Below are 18996 nucleotides of genomic sequence, written 5' to 3' on the forward strand. Positions count from 1 at the left end.
GTTCAAAGCATCAGCTAACCCTACAAAAAGTTCAAACATAAACATTGAGTAATCTTTTAAACTCAGCCCCTTAGCCTTGATTGTGCAGTCATGATTTATTCAGGGTAAGCTGGTACTGAGCCTCCCATCGGTAGAAGTGTTGGCTGAAGCAGCGGCTAACCCTAACAGAAGAGCATCGGTTCTGCATGTCCTAGAAACCACTGTGATTGGCTGGATCAAACAAATCAAGGTAGGCTGCATGCCTATGCAATAAGGCCAGATTCACAGTAATCAGAAGGTATTGACATGCCTATAAATTAGGGCATACAATGAGGGTTTTGTGAAATTAATATACTGTATACTTTTAATAACAATAATTTGGTAGTTTTTCAGAAGTTAATTTTTTAAGATTTCATGGCGGACATACATGTAGGTCACAATGCTTGCATACTACCTGCAGGTAATTGACATGCTGGCCTCCAAATAAGTGAGTAGGTGTAAAACACTAATCAAATAATTAAATGAATAAGTTTACCTGTCTTCCTGGACAGATTGTGCTGAGACATGAGCCACTTGGGGACTTGTACAGTAAGTTTGGCCCAGAACCAGGACCCCTGGATGAGGTAGAGATGTGGGAGAGTCAGTTATCCCGACTACACTCCCTTAATCAGCAGCTGGACACCCCGATAGCCAGGGACATCCTGCTGAACCTAGAACAGGCCAACAGTCAGTACGCTCACTCCTTCTGTCAGGTCAGGAAGGACATCAACAAGGTAATGTCTGCAGCTTTCTTGTATGAGAAACCAACTTCACCCTTCTGTTCTATCTGCAAAAGGTCTCAACTAGAAACTATCAACGGTCAACTGTGCCAGCTAGATACATCTAGTATGAAGAACTACAGATTTTAAGCAGTAGTCATTTCTTCTAGGTATCAATGAAATCGAGAACTACAAGCCAGCAGTGTTTAATTATGGTAGCTAAATAGTATTGAAAGATTGATACTTGACGTCACTGGAATTAAGGCTGATATGTATAAGGTAGGATCTGATAATGGATGTGACTGGAATAGGGGCAGATATATGACATCACTGGAATAAGGTTGATAAGGGACGTCACTGAATAAGGACTGATAAAGAAGGTCAGTGGAATAGGGGCTAATAAGAGGCATCAATGGAATAGGGACTGATAAGAGACATCAGTGGAATAGTGACTGATAAGAGACATCAGTGGAATAGTGGCTGATAAGAGTCATCAATGGAATAGTGACTGATAAGAGACATCAGTGGAATAGTGACTGATAAGAGACATCAATGGAATGGGGGCTGATAAGAGGCATCAATGGAATAGGGACTGATAAAAGACATCAATGGAATAGGGACTGATAAGAGACATCAATGGAATGGGGGCTGATAAGAGGCATCAATGGAATGGGGGCTGATAAGAGACATCAATGGAATAGTGACTGATAAGAGGCATCAGTGGAATAGTGACTTATAAGAGACATCAGTGGAATAAGGACTGATATGAGACATCAATGGAATAGTGACTGATAAGAGGCATCAATGGAATAGTGACTGATAAGAGACATCAGTGGAATAGTGGCTGATAAGAGCCATCAATGGAATAAGGACTGATAAGAGACATCAATGGAATGGGGCCTGATAAGAGCCATCAATGGAATAGTGACTGATAAGAGACATCAATGGAATAGTGACTTATAAGAGACATCAGTGGAATAAGGACTGATAAGAGACATCAATGGAATAGTGACTGATAAGAGACATCAGTGGAATAGTGGCTGATAAGAGACATCAATGGAATAGGGACTGATAAGAATCATCAATGGAATAGGGACTGATAAGAGACATCAATGGAATAGGGACTGATAAGAGACATCAATGGAATAGGGGCTGATTAGAGGCATCAATGGACTAGTGACTGAAAAGAGACATGATTGGAATAGGGGCTGATAAGAGACATCAATGGAATGGGGGCTGATAAGAGGCATCAATGGAATAGGGACTGATAAGAGACATCAATGGAATAGTGACTGATAAGAGACATCAGTGGAATAAGGACTGATAAGAGACATCAATGGAATGGGGGCTGATAAGAGACGTCAATGGAATAGTGACTGATAAGAGACATCAATGGAATAGTGACTGATAAGAGACATCAATGAAATAGTGACTGATAAGAGACATCAATGGAATGGGGGCTGATAAGAGACATCAATGGAATAGTGACTGATAAGAGACATCAATGGAATGGGGACTGATAAGAAACGTCAGAATACAGACTTATAAGGGATATTAGTGAATAGGGGTAAGTGGGGACTGATATGGGACATCAGTGAAAAATGGGTTGACAAGGGACATTATTAGAATCAGGATTGATAAGGGATGCGAGTGTAATAGGTGCTAATGAGGGACATCAGTGAAAAAGGGACATCATTGGAATAGGGATTGAAAATTGTTTTAAGTGGAATAACATTGCTGGTGTTGGTTTATCCCCATTGCAATGTATCAGGCTCTCACTGTCAGATTTTACTAGTACTTAATAGTACTTTATACTGAGGACTGGGGAGTTTTGTTTGGGATATGTAGTTGATACATTGTATGTGTGGTAATGTCCATAAAGGAACAGAATACTCTGTAGACCAGCTCATCGGCAGATCACAGTCTTACAATTCAATTATGACATAAACACAAATGAGCCAAAAAGCCTTTCATGCTTTTGCAAATGTAATTTGAAATAATGATAGTCAATGGCAATAGAGAAGAGAGCAAAAAATTCAATGAAGGCAACATTTAAGAAACATATGTTAAAATTTCATAAGGTATTTCAGATGGTCAAGGTTTTCTCCTCTGACTCTATCTCATTTCCTCTCATCATTGTTGAGTACGGCATAATCCAGAAATCAATTTAAATAAATAAATAAATTAAAATTTCATAGATTTAATGTGCAGAAATGATTGAGTTTATACCATTGAAAAACTTTGATGTATGTGCATTATGTCTTATTTGGAAATAGGCAGTAACTGAGACCCAGAAGATTCTGCGCTTCCTGCATGCCATGTTCACATGGTTTGAGGATTTACATAGAGCCATGGAGCCCCAGCCTATGATCACCACCATGAAGCCTCTAATGACAGCTCTTAACCTTGTCTGGACCCACTCTAGGTAAGGCGTCTGATGATAGCTCTTAACCTTGTCTTGACCCACTCGCGCGCTAGCGCAGCGTAATGACCCAGGATCCTCTCACCAATGCGGTCGCTGTGAGTTAAAGTCCAGCTCATGCTGGCTTTCTCTCCGGCCGTAAGTTGGAAGGTCTGGCAGCAACCTGCGGATGGTCGTGGGTTTCCCCCGGGCTGTGCCTGGTTTCCACCCACCATAATGCTGGCCGCCGTTGTATAAGTGAAATATTCTTGAGTACGGCGTAAAACACCAATCAAAAAAAAAAAAAAAAAAAAAGATCTTGACCCACTCTAAGTAAGGCCTCTGATGGCGGCTCTTAACCTTGCCTGGACCCAATCTAGGTAAGGCCTCTGATGATGGCTCTTAGCCTTGTCTGGACCCACTCTAGGTAAGGCCTTTGAGGATGGCTCTTAACCTTGTCTGGGCCCACTCTAGGTAAGGCCTCTGATGACAGCTCTTAACCTTGTCTGGATCCACTCTAGGTAAGGCCTCTGATGACTGCTCTTAACCTTGTCTGGACCCACTCTAAGTAAGGCCTCTGATGACAGCTCTTAACCTTGTCTGGACCCATTAAGTAAGGCCTCTGATGACAGCTCTTAACCTTGTCTGGACCCATTCTAAGTGAGGTCTAATGACAGCTCTTAACCTTGTGTGGACCCATTAAGTAAGGCCTCTGAGGACAGCTCTTAACCTTGTCTGGACCCACTCTAGGTAAGGCCTCTGATGGCACTCTTAACCTTGTCTGGACCCACTCTAAGTGAGGCCTCTGATGACAGCTCTTAACCTTGTCTGGACCCACTCTAAGTGAAGCCTCTGATGATGGCTCTTAACCTTGTCTGGGCCCATTCTAAGTGAGGCCTCTGATGACAGCTCTTAACCTTGTCTGGACCCACTCTAGGTAAGGCCTCTGATGATGGCTCTTAACCTTGTCAGGACCCACTCTAAGTAAGGCCTCTGATGACAGCTCTTAACCTTGTCTGGACCCACTCTAAGGAAGGCCTTTGATGACTGCTCTTAACCTTGTCTGCACCCATTCTAAGTAAGGCCTGTGATGACTGCTCATAACCTTGTTTGGACCCTCTCTAGGTAAGGCCTCTGATGACAGCTCTTAACCTTGTCTGGACCCACTCTAAGTGAGGCCTCTGATGACAGCTCTTAACCTTGTCTGGACCCATTCTAAGGAAGGCCTTTGATGACTGCTCTTAACCTTGTCTGCACCCATTCTAAGTGAGGCCTCTGATGACAGCTCTTAACCTTGTCTGGACCCATTCTAAGTGAGGCCTCTGATGACAGCTCTTAATCTTGTCTGGACCCATTAAGTAAGGCGTTTGATGACAGCTCTTAACTTTGTCTGGACCCATTCTAAGTGAGGCCTCTGATGACAGCTCTTAACCTTGTCTGGACCCACTCTAAGTGAAGCCTCTGATGACAGCTCTTAATCTTGTCTGGACCCATTAAGTAAGGCGTTTGATGACAGCTCTTAACTTTGTCTGGACCCATTCTGAGTGAGGCTTCTGATGACAGCTCTTAACCTTGTGTGGACTCATTAAGTAAGGCCTCTGATGACAGCTCTTAACCTTGTCTGGACCCATTCTAAGTGAGGCCTCTGATGACAGCTCTTAACCTTGTCTGGACCCATTCTAAGTGAGGCCTCTGATGACAGCTCTTAACCTTGTGTGGACTCATTAAGTAAGGCCTCTGATGACAGCTCTTAACCTTGTCTGGACCCATTCTAAGTGAGGCCTCTGATGACAGCTCTTAACCTTGTGTGGACTCATTAAGTAAGGCCTCTGATGACAGCTCTTAACCTTGTCTGGACCCATTCTAACTGAGGCCTCTGATGACAGCTCTTAACCTTGTCTGGACCCACTCTAGGTAAGGCCTCTGATGACAGCTCTTAACCTTGTCTGGACCCATTCTAAGTGAGGCCTCTGATGACAGCTCTTAACCTTGTCTGGATCCACTCTAAATAAGGCCTCTAATGACAGCTCTTAACCTTGTCTGGACCCATTAAGTAAGGCCTCTGATGACAGCTCTTAACCTTGTTTGGACCCATTGTAAGTGAGGCCTCTGGACCAGTAAAACTGACAAACTTGATAACCTTTCTTTCTAGTACTATTTTTCTCGTACATAAATATGCATAAATATTTAGTGGTCACCATTTTTGTGTTTTACACTTCACAGGATAAGAAATGATATCTCCATAATGTGGACTTTCTACCATCTATCAAATTTGTCAAGATATCTGATAAAAGAATACTAATATACAAGGTTGTGGCATTTCTATTTATCACATGATAGTGTTTTTCGTCATGTCAATTTCAGTGATTGATTAGTTGTTGAATGTATGTGAGTGTATGTTTTTTTCAGCACTCAAGTAATACCCCATTTGGTGCAGTGTGTTTGTTTGGCAACTGACAGCTTAAATTTCATATTACATGATATTGTCCTTTTATTGGTCATAGGTATTACCATCAAATGGACAAGTTTCACAACCTTTTGCGGCTAATTTCAAACGAAGTGGTTCATCGAGCTCAGGCAATGGTAGGAGAGGACATCTTGAGAGAACCTCTTCAAGTAAGTGCTCCCTGAGCTCCCACGGACTGAGCACTACACTTTGCTGAGTGCTTTTTTTGACTGTTAATGCAAATAGAATCAGGGTATATTGTTTCTAAGTGGTTTAAGTTTATTGAAAAAGCTGTACATTTCCTTGAGCTATGCTTGAGCAGCACTTCGCAGTATGGATTGAGAGTGTGTGGGTGTTTGTGTTGCAGTCATACTCCAAGCTGAAGGATGCCCTCAGGGTGTGTGCAGCCTTCAGAGGCACCTACCTGGATTATAAGGACAGAGCGGATGATGTCAATGCCAAAACCATAGCTGAAAATGAGGAGAAGCAGTAGGTTGAAATATCCAATCCATTGTTCCACTGACACATGTCTGTGACCAAGTATGTGTACTTTATTGATTGATTGAATATCCACTGAAATACTGTACTGTACCTTGTAAATGGAGACAAAAGCCATTGTTTACAGGGTATGGTCAATCAATATGCACAGGCCACAAAATTCTAGCTCTACATAAATAATTTCCCTGTATAACCTATTCATGTAGTGTTTTGTTTGGTTGTAAAATCCATGTGGATACATACTGTGTGGCAAAGGTTCCAGATGGTGCACAGTTGTCTTTTTTAGCTCATCTGTTCAGAGAATAGCTGGCCTTGTCGATACAAACATGTCCACGTCCAAGCTGCATTGTTCTGTAACTATTCCAGTATAGTTATGGTATCCAGAAGCTGTGTGTGAAACACTGTTCTTTTTAATATGTTTTTAGTTATTCTCCAAGAATGTATTCCACTGTAGCATGGAAACTGAAATTTTAGACATGTACAAGTTAATCTAGGAATCTAGTATTTCTTTGACCCAGCTTTTCAAAAGCTTCGGCCCTAAAGATTCCTTCGTCGCCATATGACTGAAAAATTGTTGAGTACGACGTTAAACCCCAAGCACTCACTCACGAGCTTCGGTAACTAAACTTCTCAAAAAGTGTATCATAGAGGTGATAAAGAGATATGTTTGGAAATAGGTGTCAAATATCAGTCACTCTATGTAGTGTTTGTCAGAAAAATAAAGTCCAAAACTAATACAGACAACACAGGTTGCCATGTACATATGTCCATCTTGCAAGAGCTTTTCAAAATGAAATAATAGTAAATAAATGAATAACTCTCATGCACTGACAATAATTTTTTTTATGTGAATCGCTCCCAAAATTTGGACACCATTTACAATGGTCTGTATTTATTTTTAATAACTCCAAAGAGAGTTCTATTCATTGTAAGTCATAAGTTAAGAGAGTAAAACGATAAGTGAAAGAAAAATGGGGCATTAAAATCATCTAAATATAAAAATAAATTTTAGCGTTGTGTATGTTCTTTTGTCCATTGACAACAAGGTTAATATTCAGGCCATTTCTTTGTCGCCCAACAGATCCCAGCAGGAGATCCAGTATCATCATTCCATTTTGGAAACAGTTTTATTCAAATTGTGAACTCGATTTGTATGTAGCATTGATTTATAATGAATTCATTATCGTTTCAAAAGAAACCTTAAAGTATCAAAATATAATGTACGCAAGACAGCATTTTTTTATATCTCCTGTGCTCCGAGGGCAAAGCTTAATTTATGAATTACATGATCATTAACTTTATGCTTTATATTTTATGTAAGGTATGTATTCTTGTTATTATTTTTAGTCAGTTTCAAAAAAAAAGAGCTGAAAAATTGACCTCTGTGTTACATATTTATAACACTAAAGCATATGTTCAGACATATACAGGCACATGTAGATTGCATTAGGTACACTGCAATTCACTTTGCAGCCTGGTTTGTCCTTGATAATCTGGTTTGTCTATGTAGACAATTCTTGTGGTGCAGGTTCACATCTGGCCTGGTGTGTCTATAAAGACTATCCTCATGGTACAAACTCCTTGATGGGCTGGTGTGTCTATATAGACTATCCTCATGGTACAAACTCCTTGATGGTCTGGTTTGTCTATGTAGACAATTCTTGTGGTGCAGGTTCACATCTGGCCTGGTGTGTCTATAAAGACTATCCTCATGGTACAAACTCCTTGATGGTCTGGTTTGTCTATGTAGACAATTCTTGCGGTGCAGGTTCACATCTGGCCTGGTGTGTCTATATAGACTATCCTCATGGTACAAACTCCTTGATGGTCTGGTTTGTCTATGTAGACAATTCTTGTGGTGCAGGTTCACATCTGGCCTGGTGTGTCTATAAAGACTATCCTCATGGTACAAACTCCTTGATGGTCTGGTTTGTCTATGTAGACAATTCTTGTGGTGCAGATTCACATCTGGCCTTGTGTGTCTATATAAACTATCCTCATGGTACAAACTCCCTGATGGCCTGGTGTGTCTATATAGACTATCCTCATGGTACAAACTCCTTGATGGTCTGGTTGTCTATGTAGACAGTTCTTGTGGTGCAGATTCACATCTGGCCTGGTGTGTCTGTTTGTCTATGTAGACAATTCTTGTGGTGCAGATTCACATCTGGCCTGGTGTATCTATATAGACTATCCTCATGGTACAAACTCCCTGATGGTCTGGTTTCTCTATGTAGACAGTTCTTGTGGTGCAGATTCACATCTGGCCTGGTGTGTCTGTATAGACTATACTATACAAATGGTACAAATTCACTTTACTGTCTGGTTTGTGTTTAGTTCTTTTGCCCACCACATAATATCAAAGCAACTTGTAAGGTTCTGTGTTTTATTTGCAGCCATAATCAGGCTGATGGTACTCTGTTCAAGGCCCGACTGTATGGTCCCAATGCTTACGTCCCTCGCTTTGGCCTGCGTCACTCTGACCCCACAGCCAGTGACTCATCCCTGGGGGAGGATGAGATCTGGACAGATAGCCCCTGGCCACCCAGAAACGCTGCCTGTTTTAATTTGCTCAACAGTTTTATGGAGAGGTAGGAAACAAAAGTGCAGTGATTGTGCTGACATTTAACATCACACATGACTATACATGTAGCTATGTGTAGATTTTGTCCTGGATGGACCTGATTTATACCTGACTTGAGTTTATAGAAAGTTTATCAGTAAAAAGAGTCACCAGCAACGGCATTGTGCCTTGTTTCAAACTAAGACCGTAAGTGGGAAGGTCTGCCAGCAACCTGCGGATGGTCGTGGGTTTCCCCCGGGCTGTGCCCGGTTTCCACCCACCATAATACTGGCCGCCGTCGTATAAGTGAAATATTCTTGAGTACGGCGTAAAACACCAATCAAAAAAAAAAAAAAAAAAAAAAAATCAAACTAAGATGTCTACTTCATCAAACAAATGAAATCACCCTGTTCAAATATAAAAAAATTGTAGACAAAGCGGTTTATCATCTTCAAATTTCTAAAACAGAGATGCCTGTCTTTCGATCACTGAGAGCAGTCACAAGGTACTAGTTACTTCTACATCGTTTGGATTTGTGAACACATTAACATGTATTTAAAATAAAATTAAAGTGCCTGTGTGTAAACTGTTATCCTTTCTTTTAGGTGCAATGATGTTTTGGAGCTGGTGGAAACCACGCGTCATTTCCGGCTGCTGGCTGGAGCTGCCGATGTGGGCGGGGCGGGTAGCATGAGTCTCGATGCCATGGTTAAAGAAATCCACAAGAAATATCAGATTGCCATGGACAAGTTCTTCTCAGTTGTGGACAACATTCTGAACATTGATGGCTCTCAGACGTTCGAAAAAGCGTTTTTCACATTTCGCACAGTTGTCAAGGTATTTCACAATGCTTATTGTGGCTTTATGTATGGTGTATTTTGTTATCATACAGCTTCATGTAAATACTACTAGAGTATCCAGAATAGAGATTTTATTGTAACTATGGGTTGACAGTGTCATTTGACAGTAAACAAGTTACCTTAAATGTGATATGTACAAGTTCGTGATCATTGAAATACAGAGAAGTGCTGTCAAAGTTGTGAAGATTTGAACATTATAATAATTCTTTACTGTATTTCATTTGTTTCTGGTAAACAGATGTTAGAGAAACAATTGGCAGAGATCCTGCGTCAGGCCTTCCAGCAGTGTCACACATTAGGAGCTCAGCTCCGCTTGTTGGAGGTGTTTGAAGGAATCAGTAGTCGAGAGCTAGTACAGGTACAGTATATCTAAGGATGTGCACACCTGTATAGTAGAGAGCCAGTACAGGTACAGTATATCTGAGGATGTGCGCACCTGAATAGTAGAGAGCCAGTACAGGTACAGTATATATGAGGATGTGCGCACTTGTATAGTAGAGAGCCAGTACAGGTACAGTATATCTGAACATGTATGCACCTATAGCATAGAGAGCCAGTACAGGTACAGTATATCTGAGGATGTGCACACCTGTAGTGTGGAGAGCCAGTACAGGTACAGTATATCTGAGGATGTGCACACCTGTAGTGTAGAGAGCCAGTATGTCTGAGGATGTGCACACCAGTAGTGTGGAGAGCCAGTACAGGTACAGTATATCTGAGGATGTGCACACCTGTAGTGTGGAGGGCCAGTACAGATACAGTATATCTGAGGATGTGCACACCTGTAGTGTAGAGAGCCAGTATGTCTGAGGATGTGCTCACCAGTAGTGTGGAGAGCCAGTACAGGTACAGTATATCTGAGGATGTGCACACCTGTATAGTAGAGAGCCAGTACAGGTACAGTATATCTGAGGATGTGCGCACCTGAATAGTAGAGAGCCAGTACAGGTACAGTATATATGAGGATGTGCGCACTTGTATAGTAGAGAGCCAGTACAGGTACAGTATATATGAGGATGTGCGCACCTGAATAGTAGAGAGCCAGTACAGGTACAGTATATATGAGGATGTGCGCACTTGTATAGTAGAGAGCCAATACAGGTACAGTATATCTGAACATGTATGCACCTATAGCATAGAGAGCCAGTACAGGTACAGTATATCTGAGGATGTGCACACCTGTAGTGTAGAGAGCCAGTATGTCTGAGGATGTGCACACCAGTAGTGTGGAGAGCCAGTAGAGGTACACTATATCTGAGGATGTGCACACCTGTAGTGTAGAGAGCCAGTATATCTGAGGATGTGCACACCTGTAGTGTGGAGAGCCAGTACAGGTACAGTATATCTGAGGATGTGCACACCTGTAGTGTAGAGAGCCAGTATGTCTGAGGATGTGCACAATAGTAGTGTGGAGAGCCAGTACAGGTACAGTATATCTGAGGATGTGCACACCTGAATAGTAGAGAGCCAGTACAGGTACAGTATATCTGAGGATGTGCACACCTGTAGTGTAGAGAGCCAGTACAGGTACAGTATATCTGAGGATGTGCACACCTGTAGTGTGGAGAACCAGTATATCTGAGGATGTACACACCAGTAGCGTAGAGAGCCAGTACAGGTACACTATATCTGAGGACGTGCACACCTGTAGTGTGGAGAACCAGTACAGGTACAGTATATCTGAGGATGTGCACACCTGTAGTGTAGAGAACCAGTATATCTAAGGATGTATACACACCAGTAGTGTAGAGAGCCAGTACAGGTACACTATATCTGAGGATGTGCACACCTGTAGTGTGGAGAACCAGTACAGGTACACTATATCTGAGGATGTACACACCTGTAGCGTAGAGAGCCAGTACAGGTACACTATATCTGAGGATGTGCACACCTGTAGTGTGGAGAACCAGTATATCTGAAGATGTGCACACCTGTAGTGTAGAGAGCCAGTACAGGTACAGTATATTTGAGGATTTGTCAGTAAATACTGAATTCGGGGTTTGTATGCAATCTCCAATTGGAATATACATGAAGTGTTGCATGTGCTGGTGAACTCCTACATATAAGTAACTGTTACAGTTGAAATCATTTTTAGACAAGAAGCAGTGTATTGTTTATTGTTTACCATTGGTTATCATACTTCATCAGCCCAGTATAAAGAGAGGCATAGAAATCGCCACCTGGGACTTTGTAGAAATACAGGTACAAGTATAATACAAGGCCACATATGTTCTGCAGTTGTACCTGAAGGACAAAGATGACATGCTAGTGGAATCCTACACGCTCGAACTGGAGTGCGTGCGCAATATGTTCCAACAACAATGCCGGCGCACACCTCTCCATTACAATATGCCACCCATTGTCAGCAGATTGTTGTGGGTTCATGCACTGAAAGAACGAATTAAGGTGAGTAAACCTGTCCGTGTCAGCAGGTGTTTAAGTGTTGATAGCTCTCAATGTTGTGGTTATGACCTGTTTTGGATGTCTGTCAAAGATATTACTTGAATATGAAAATGCAGACAATTTGTAATAAATACTGTGGATATCTCCGGACGTGCAAAACGAAAGGTGAATGGTGTGTAACTTTCATTTTTTCAATTAAACATGTTCTTTCTGCCACAAACATGGGACATCTAAGCTGCAGTGCACTGCTTGCTTTCTTCCATACTGGCTAATGTATTAACATTCTGCTGGTAGAGGATGAACAGGCAACTCACTGATCATGTACATGTATTGCACAGTGTATGACCACATTTTGTGTGTTTTCCCCTCATCTTCCGAAAAAATTGAAAACCGTCTCCAGTTATTTATTAATCATGTGGATACATGAATATCAGTAATACACTGTCTGCTTGTGTCAGCGTCCTGTGGATATTTTGACAATATCCTGTTTATGTGTGTTCGTGTCCTGTTTATATACTGATACAAGGCTGTTTATTTGTGTCAGTGTCCTGTGGATATACTGATAACACACTGACTTTTTGTGATAGTCCTGTGGATGTATTGATAGCCTACTGCGTGATAGTGCTAGTGTGCTGTGGATATACTGATAATAGGCTATTTGTGCTAGTGTGCTGTGGATATACTGATAACACACTGACTGTTTGTGTTAGTCCTGTGGATATATTTATAGCCTACTGCGTGATAGTGCTAGTGTGCTGTGGATATACTGATAATAGGCTATTTGTGTTAGTGTCCTGTGGATATACTGATAACACACTGACTGTTTGTGTTAGTCCTGTGGATATATTGATAGCCTACTGTGTAATAGTGCTAGTGTGCTGTGGATATACTGATAATAGGCTATTTGTGTTAGTGTCCTGTGGATATACTGATAACACACTGACTGTTTGTGTTAGTCCTGTGGATATATTGATAGCCTACTGTGTAATAGTGCTAGTGTGCTGTGGATATACTGATAATAGGCTATTTGTGTTAGTGTCCTGTGGATATAATGATAACACACTGACTGTTTGTGTTAGTCCTGTGGATATATTGATAGCCTACTGTGTAATAGTGCTAGTGTGCTGTGGATATACTGATAATAGGCTATTTGTGTTAGTGTCCTGTGGATATAATGATAACACACTGACTGTTTGTGTTAGTCCTGTGGATATATTGATAGCCTACTGTGTGATAGTGTTAGTGTGCTGTGGATATACTGATAATAGGCTGTTTGTGTCAGTATCCTGTGGATATACTGGTAACAGGCTGTTTATTTGTGTCAGTGTCCCATGGAGAAGATGAGGAAGGTCAGTCCACATTCCCTGGAGGGGGAGAGGGGCTGGCAGATGAGAGACGCCTACGATGACATCCTCAAAGGCCTTAACGAGTTAGTATTAGCTTTACTGATGTGACATCCTGAAAACATGTGGAGAGTTTGTATTGCTACTATATCTGTTAGGAACTTGATGTGTTGGATTTTTTGTTACTACTGCAAAATGCTATTGTCATTGATATGACATCTTTAAAGACCTTATTTATTTATTTGTTTGTTTATTGTTTAATCAAAGACCTTAATGAGTATGTTATTAGTGTTACACTGCATTATCATTTGGTGTGTCTGAAGTTCAAATGCCCTAAAATTCAGTCCTTTAGGGCTTTTGTTTGCCTGAATGCTTATGTGTGAATTTTTGTGTGTTATTTTATTTTTGATATCTCCACAAATATCTTGTGCACATGTCATGTTTTGTGTTGTACAGTTTTGAGACAGAACTTATTGGAGGCTGGAAGGAATCGTTGACGTCTGAACTGTCGGCACGACTCAAACAGCCCCTGTTGGTAAGGCAGAAGTTGTCAAACAGCCTCTGTTGGTAAGGCAGAAGTTGTCAAACAGCCCCTGTTTGTGAAACAAAAGCTGTTGAACAGCCCCCTGGGGTAAGACAGAAGTTGTGAAACAGCCCTTGTTGGTAAGACAGAAGTTGTGAAACAGCCCTTGTTGGTAAGACAGAAGTTGTCAAACAGCCCCTCTTGGTAATGTAGCAGTTGTCAGATAGCCCCTCTTGGTAAGGTAGGAGTTCGCAGACAGACAATCTTGGTAATGTAACGGTTGTCAGACAGCCCTTCTTGGTAAGATAGCAGTTGTCAGACAGCCCCTCTTGGTAAGGTAGAAGTTGTCAGACAGCCCTTCTTGGTAATGTAGAAGTTGTCAGACAGCCCTTCTTGGTCAAGTAGAAGTTGTCAGGCAGCCCCCGTTGATAAGGCAGAAGTTGTCAAACAGCCTCTGTGAAACAAAAGCTGTTAAACAGCCCGCTGAGGTAAGGCAGAAGTTGTGAAACAGCCCTTGTTGGTAAGACAGAAGTTGTCAGACAGCCCATCTTGGTGGGGTAGAAGTTGTCAAACAGCCCCTCTTGGTAAGGTAGCAGTTGTCAGACAGCCCCTCTTGGTAAGGTAGCAGTTGTCAGACAGCCCTTCTTGGTAAGGTAGAAGTTGCCAAACAACCCCTCTTGGTAAGGTAGCAGTTGTCAGACAGCCCCTCTTGGTAAGGTAGCAGTTGTCAGACAGCCCCTCTTGGTAAGGCAAAAGTTGTCAGACAGCCCCTCTTGGTAAGGCAGAAGTTGCTGGACAGCCTCACATGGTCAGGTAGAAGTTGTCAAATAGCCCCTCTTGGTAAGGTAGAAGTTGTTAGACAGTCCCTCTTGGTAAGGTAAGAGTTGTCAGACAGCACCTCTTGGTAAGGTGGAAGTTGTCAGACAGCCCTTCTTGGTAAGGTAGCAGTTGTCAGATAACCCCTCTTGGTAAGGTAAGAGTTGTCAGACAGCCCCTCTTGGTAAGGTGGAAGTTGTCAGACAGCCCCTTGTCAGACAGCCCCTCTTGGTAAGGTGGAAGTTGTCAGACAGCCCTTCTTGGTAAGGTAGCAGTTGCCAGATAGCCCTTCTTGGTAAGGTAGCAGTTGCCAGATAGCCCTTCTTGGTAAGGTGGAAGCTGTCAAACTGAAACAGCCCCTGTTTGTAAGGTAGAGGCTATCAAACAGCCCCTCTTGCTAAGGTAGAAACTATCAGACAAACCCTTTGTGTAAGGTAGAAGCTGTCAAATAGCCCCTCTTGGTAAGGTGGAAGTTGTCAGACAGCCCCTCTTGGTATGGTAGCAGTTGTCAGACAGCCCCTCTTGGTAAGGTGGAAGTTGTCAGACAGCCCCTCTTGGTAAGGTGGAAGTTGTCAGACAGTCCCTCTTGGTAAGGTAGCAGTTGCCAGATAGCCCTTCTTGGTAAGGTAGCAGTTGCCAGATAGCCCTTCTTGGTAAGGTGGAAGCAGTCAAACTGAAACAGCCCCTGTTTGTAAGGTAGATGCTGTCAAACAGCCCCTCTTGCTAAGGTAGAAACTATCAGACAAACCATTTGTGTAAGGTTAGAAGCTGTCAAATAGCCCCTCTTGGTAAGGCAGAAGTTGTCAGACAGCCCCTCCTGGTAAGGTAGAAGTTGTCAGATAGCCTTTCTTGGTAAGGTAAGAATTGTCAGACAGCCCCTCTTGGTAAGGTAGAAGTTTTCAGATAGCCCTTCTTGATAAGGTAAGAGTTGTCAGACAGCCCCTTTTAGTAATGTAGCAGTTGTTAGACAGCTCTTCTTGGTAAGGCAGAAGTTGTCAGATAGCCTTTCTTGGTAAGGTAAGAGTTGTCAGACAGCCCCTCTTGGTAAGGTAGAAGTTTTCAGATAGCCCTTCTTGATAAGGTAAGAGTTGTCAGACATCCCCTTTTTTGTAAGGTAGAAGTTGTCAAATAGCCCCTCTTGGTATGATGGAAGTTGTCAAACAGCCCCTCATGGTAAGGTAGAAGTTTTCAAATAGCCCCTCTTGGTAAGGTAGGAGTTCGCAGACAGCCCCTTTTAGTAATGTAGCAGTTGTTAGACAACCCCTCTTGTTAAGGTAAGAGTTGTCAGACAGCCCCTCTTGGTAATGTAGTAGTTGTCAGATAGCCCTTCTTGGTAAGGTAAGGGTTGTCCGACGGCCCCTGTTGGTAAGGTAGAAGTTGTCAGACAGCCCCTCTAGGTAAGATAGAAGTTGTCAGACAGCCCTTCTTGGTAACGTAAGAGTTCGCAGACAGCCCCTCTTGGTCATGTAGCAGTTGTCAGACAGCCCCTTTTGGTAAGGTAAGTGTTTTCAGACAGCCCCTCTTGGTAAGGTAGCAGTTGTCAAACAGCCCCTCTTGGTAAGGTAAGAGTTCGCAGACAGCCCCTCTTGGTCATGTAGCAGTTGTCAGACAGCCCCTTTTGGTAAGGTAAGTGTTTTCAGACAGCCCCTCTTGGTAAGGTAAGAGTTGTCAGACAGCCCTCTTGGTAAGGTAGCAGTTGTCAGACAGCCCCTCTTGGTAAGGTAAGAGTTGTCAGACAGCCCTCTTGGTAAGGTAAGAGTTGTCAAACAGCCCCTCTTTGTAAGGTACAAGTTGTCAGACATCCCCCTTTTTGTAAGGTAGAAGTTGTCAAATAGCCCCTCTTGGTAATGTGAAAGTTGTCAAGCAGCCCCTCTTGGTAAGGTAGGAGTTCGCAGACAGCCCCTTTTGGTAATGTAGCAGTTGTCAGACAGCCCCTCTTGGTAAGGTAAGAGTTGTCAGACAGCCCCTGTTGGTAAGGTGGAAGTTGTCAAACAGCCCCTCTTGGTAAGGTACAAGTTGTCAAACAACCCCTTTTGGTAAGGTGGAAGTTGTCAGACAGCCCCTCTTGGTAAGGTGAAAGTTGTCAGACAACCCCTCTTGGTAAGGTGGCAGTATTCAGACGGCCCCTCGTGGTAAGGTAGAAGTTGTCAGACAGCCCCTCTTGGTAAGGTAGAAGTTGTCAGACAGCCCCTCTTGGTAAGGCAGAAGTTGACAGATAGCCCTTCTTAGTGAGGTAAGAGTTGTCAGACATCCCCCTTTTTGTAAGTTAGAAGTTGTCAAATAGCCCCTCGTCGTCATAATGACTGAAAAATTGTTGAGAACGACGTTAAACCCCAAGCACTCACTCACTCAAATAGCCCGTCTTGGTAAGGTGGAAGTTGTCAAACAGCCCCTCTTGGTAAGGTAGGAGTTTGCAGACAGCCCCTTTTGGTAATGTAGCAGTTGTCAGACAGCCCCTCTTGGTAAGGTAAGAGTTGTCACACAGCCTCTCTTGGTAAGGTAGCAGTTGTCAAACAGCCCCTCTTTGTAAGGTGGAAGTTGTCAGACAGCCCCTCTTCGTAAGGTAGAATTTGTCAGACAGCCCCTCTTCGTAAGGTAGCAGTTGTCAGATAGCCCTTCTTGGTAAGGTAAGACTTGTCAGACATCCCCCTCTTTGTAAAGGTAGCAGTCGTCAAATAGCCCCTCTTGGTAAGGTGGAAATTGTCAAACAGCCCCGTCTTGGTAAGGTAAGAGTTCGCAGAGAGCCCCTCTTGGTCATGTAGCAGTTTGTCAGACAGCCCCTTTTGGTAAGGTAAGTGTTTTCAGACAGCCCCTCTTGGTAAGGTAAGAGTTGTCAGACAGCCCCTCTTGGTAAGGTAGCAGTTGTCAAACAGCCCCTCTTGGTAAGGTAGAAGTTGTCAAACAGCCCCTCTTGGTAAGGTACAAGTTGTCAGACATCCCCCTTTTTGTAAGGTAGAAGTTGTCAAATAGCCCCTCTTTCTAGGGTCAAGGTGGGAAGTTGTCAAGCAGCCCCTCTGGTAAGGTAGGAGTTCGCAGACAGCCCCTTTTGGTAATGTAGCAGTTGTCAGACAGCCCCCTGTTGGTAAGGTAAGAGTTGTCAGACAGCCCCTCTTGGTAAGGTACAAGTTGTCAAACAGCCCCTCTTGGTAAGGTACAAGTTGTCAAACAACCCCTCTTGGTAAGGTGGAAGTTGTCAGACAACCCCTCTTGGTAAGGTGGCAGTATTCATACGGCCCCTCGTGGTAAGGTAGCAGTTGTCAGACAGCCCCTCTTGGTAAGGCAGAAGTGACAGATAGCCCCTTCTTGGTAAGGTAAGAGTTGTCAGACATCCCCCTTTTTGTAAGTTAGAAGTTGTCAAATAGCCCCTCATGGTAAGGTGGAAGTTGTCAAACAGCCCCTCTTGGTAAGGTAGGAGTTTGCAGACAGCCCCTTTTGGTAATGTAGCAGTTGTCAGACAGCCCCTCTTGGTAAGGTAAGAGTTGTCACACAGCCCTCTCTTGGTAAGGTGGAAGCTGTCAGACAGCCCCCCCTTGGTATGGTAGAAGTTGTCAGACAGCCCTCTTGGTAAGGTAAGAGTTGTCAGATGGCCCCTCGTGGTAAGGTAGAAGTTGTCAGACAGCCCCTCTTGGTAAGGTAGAATTTGTCAGACATCCCCCTCTTCGTAAGGTAGTAGTTGTCAAATAGCCCCTCTTGGTAAGGTGGAAATTGTCAAACAGCCCCTCTTGGTAAGGTAGGATTTCGCAGACAGCCCCTTTTGGTAAGGTAGCAGTGTCAGACAGCCCTTCTTGGTAAGGCAGCAGTTGTCAAACAGCCTCTCTTGGTAAGGTACAAGTTGTCAAACAGCCCCTCTTTGTAAGGTACAAGTTATCAGACATCCCCCTTTTTGTAAGGTAGAAGTTGTCAAATAGCCCCTCTTGGTAAGGTGGAAGTTGTCAAACAGCCCCTCTTGGTAAGGTACAAGTCAAACAGCCACTCTTGGTAAGGTACAAGTTGTCACACAACCCCTCTTGGTAAGGTAGAAGTTGTCAGACAGCCCTCTTGGTATGGTAGCAGTTGTCAGACAGCCCCTCTTGGTAAGGTGGAAGTTGTCAGACAGCCCCTCTTGGTAAGGTAGAAGTTGTTAGACAGTCCCTCTTGGTAAGGTAAGAGTTGTCAGACAGCACCTCTTGGTAAGGTGGAAGTTGTCAGACAGCCCTTCTTGGTAAGGTAGCAGTTGTCAGATAACCCCTCTTGGTAAGGTAAGAGTTGTCAGACAGCACCTCTTGGTAAGGTGGAAGTTGTCAGACAGCCCCTTGTCAGACAGCCCCTCTTGGTAAGGTGGAAGTTGTCAGACAGCCCTTCTTGGTAAGGTGTAGCAGTTGCCAGATAGCCCTTCTTGTAAGGTAGCAGTTGCCAGATAGCCCTTC

At 43.2% G+C, this 18996-nt stretch overlaps 1 protein-coding gene across 1 annotated transcript in view; it reads left to right on the top strand.

Moving 5' to 3' along the window:
- Window positions 1-18996, top strand: part of LOC135466077 (uncharacterized) — a 53038-nt gene that overhangs the window by 13884 nt on the left and 20158 nt on the right. Inside the window, 11 exon segments of the mRNA XM_064743497.1 lie at window positions 104-229; window positions 531-752; window positions 3014-3162; window positions 5643-5754; window positions 5952-6073; window positions 8479-8673; window positions 9251-9482; window positions 9744-9863; window positions 11744-11911; window positions 13234-13337; window positions 13708-13786. Of these exon segments, the coding sequence (XP_064599567.1) occupies window positions 104-229; window positions 531-752; window positions 3014-3162; window positions 5643-5754; window positions 5952-6073; window positions 8479-8673; window positions 9251-9482; window positions 9744-9863; window positions 11744-11911; window positions 13234-13337; window positions 13708-13786 (1629 nt within the window).

The sequence above is a fragment of the Liolophura sinensis genome, chromosome 1 (assembly GCF_032854445.1).
Source record: "Liolophura sinensis isolate JHLJ2023 chromosome 1, CUHK_Ljap_v2, whole genome shotgun sequence".
In the NCBI taxonomy this organism is placed as follows: Eukaryota; Metazoa; Mollusca; class Polyplacophora; order Chitonida; family Chitonidae; genus Liolophura; species Liolophura sinensis.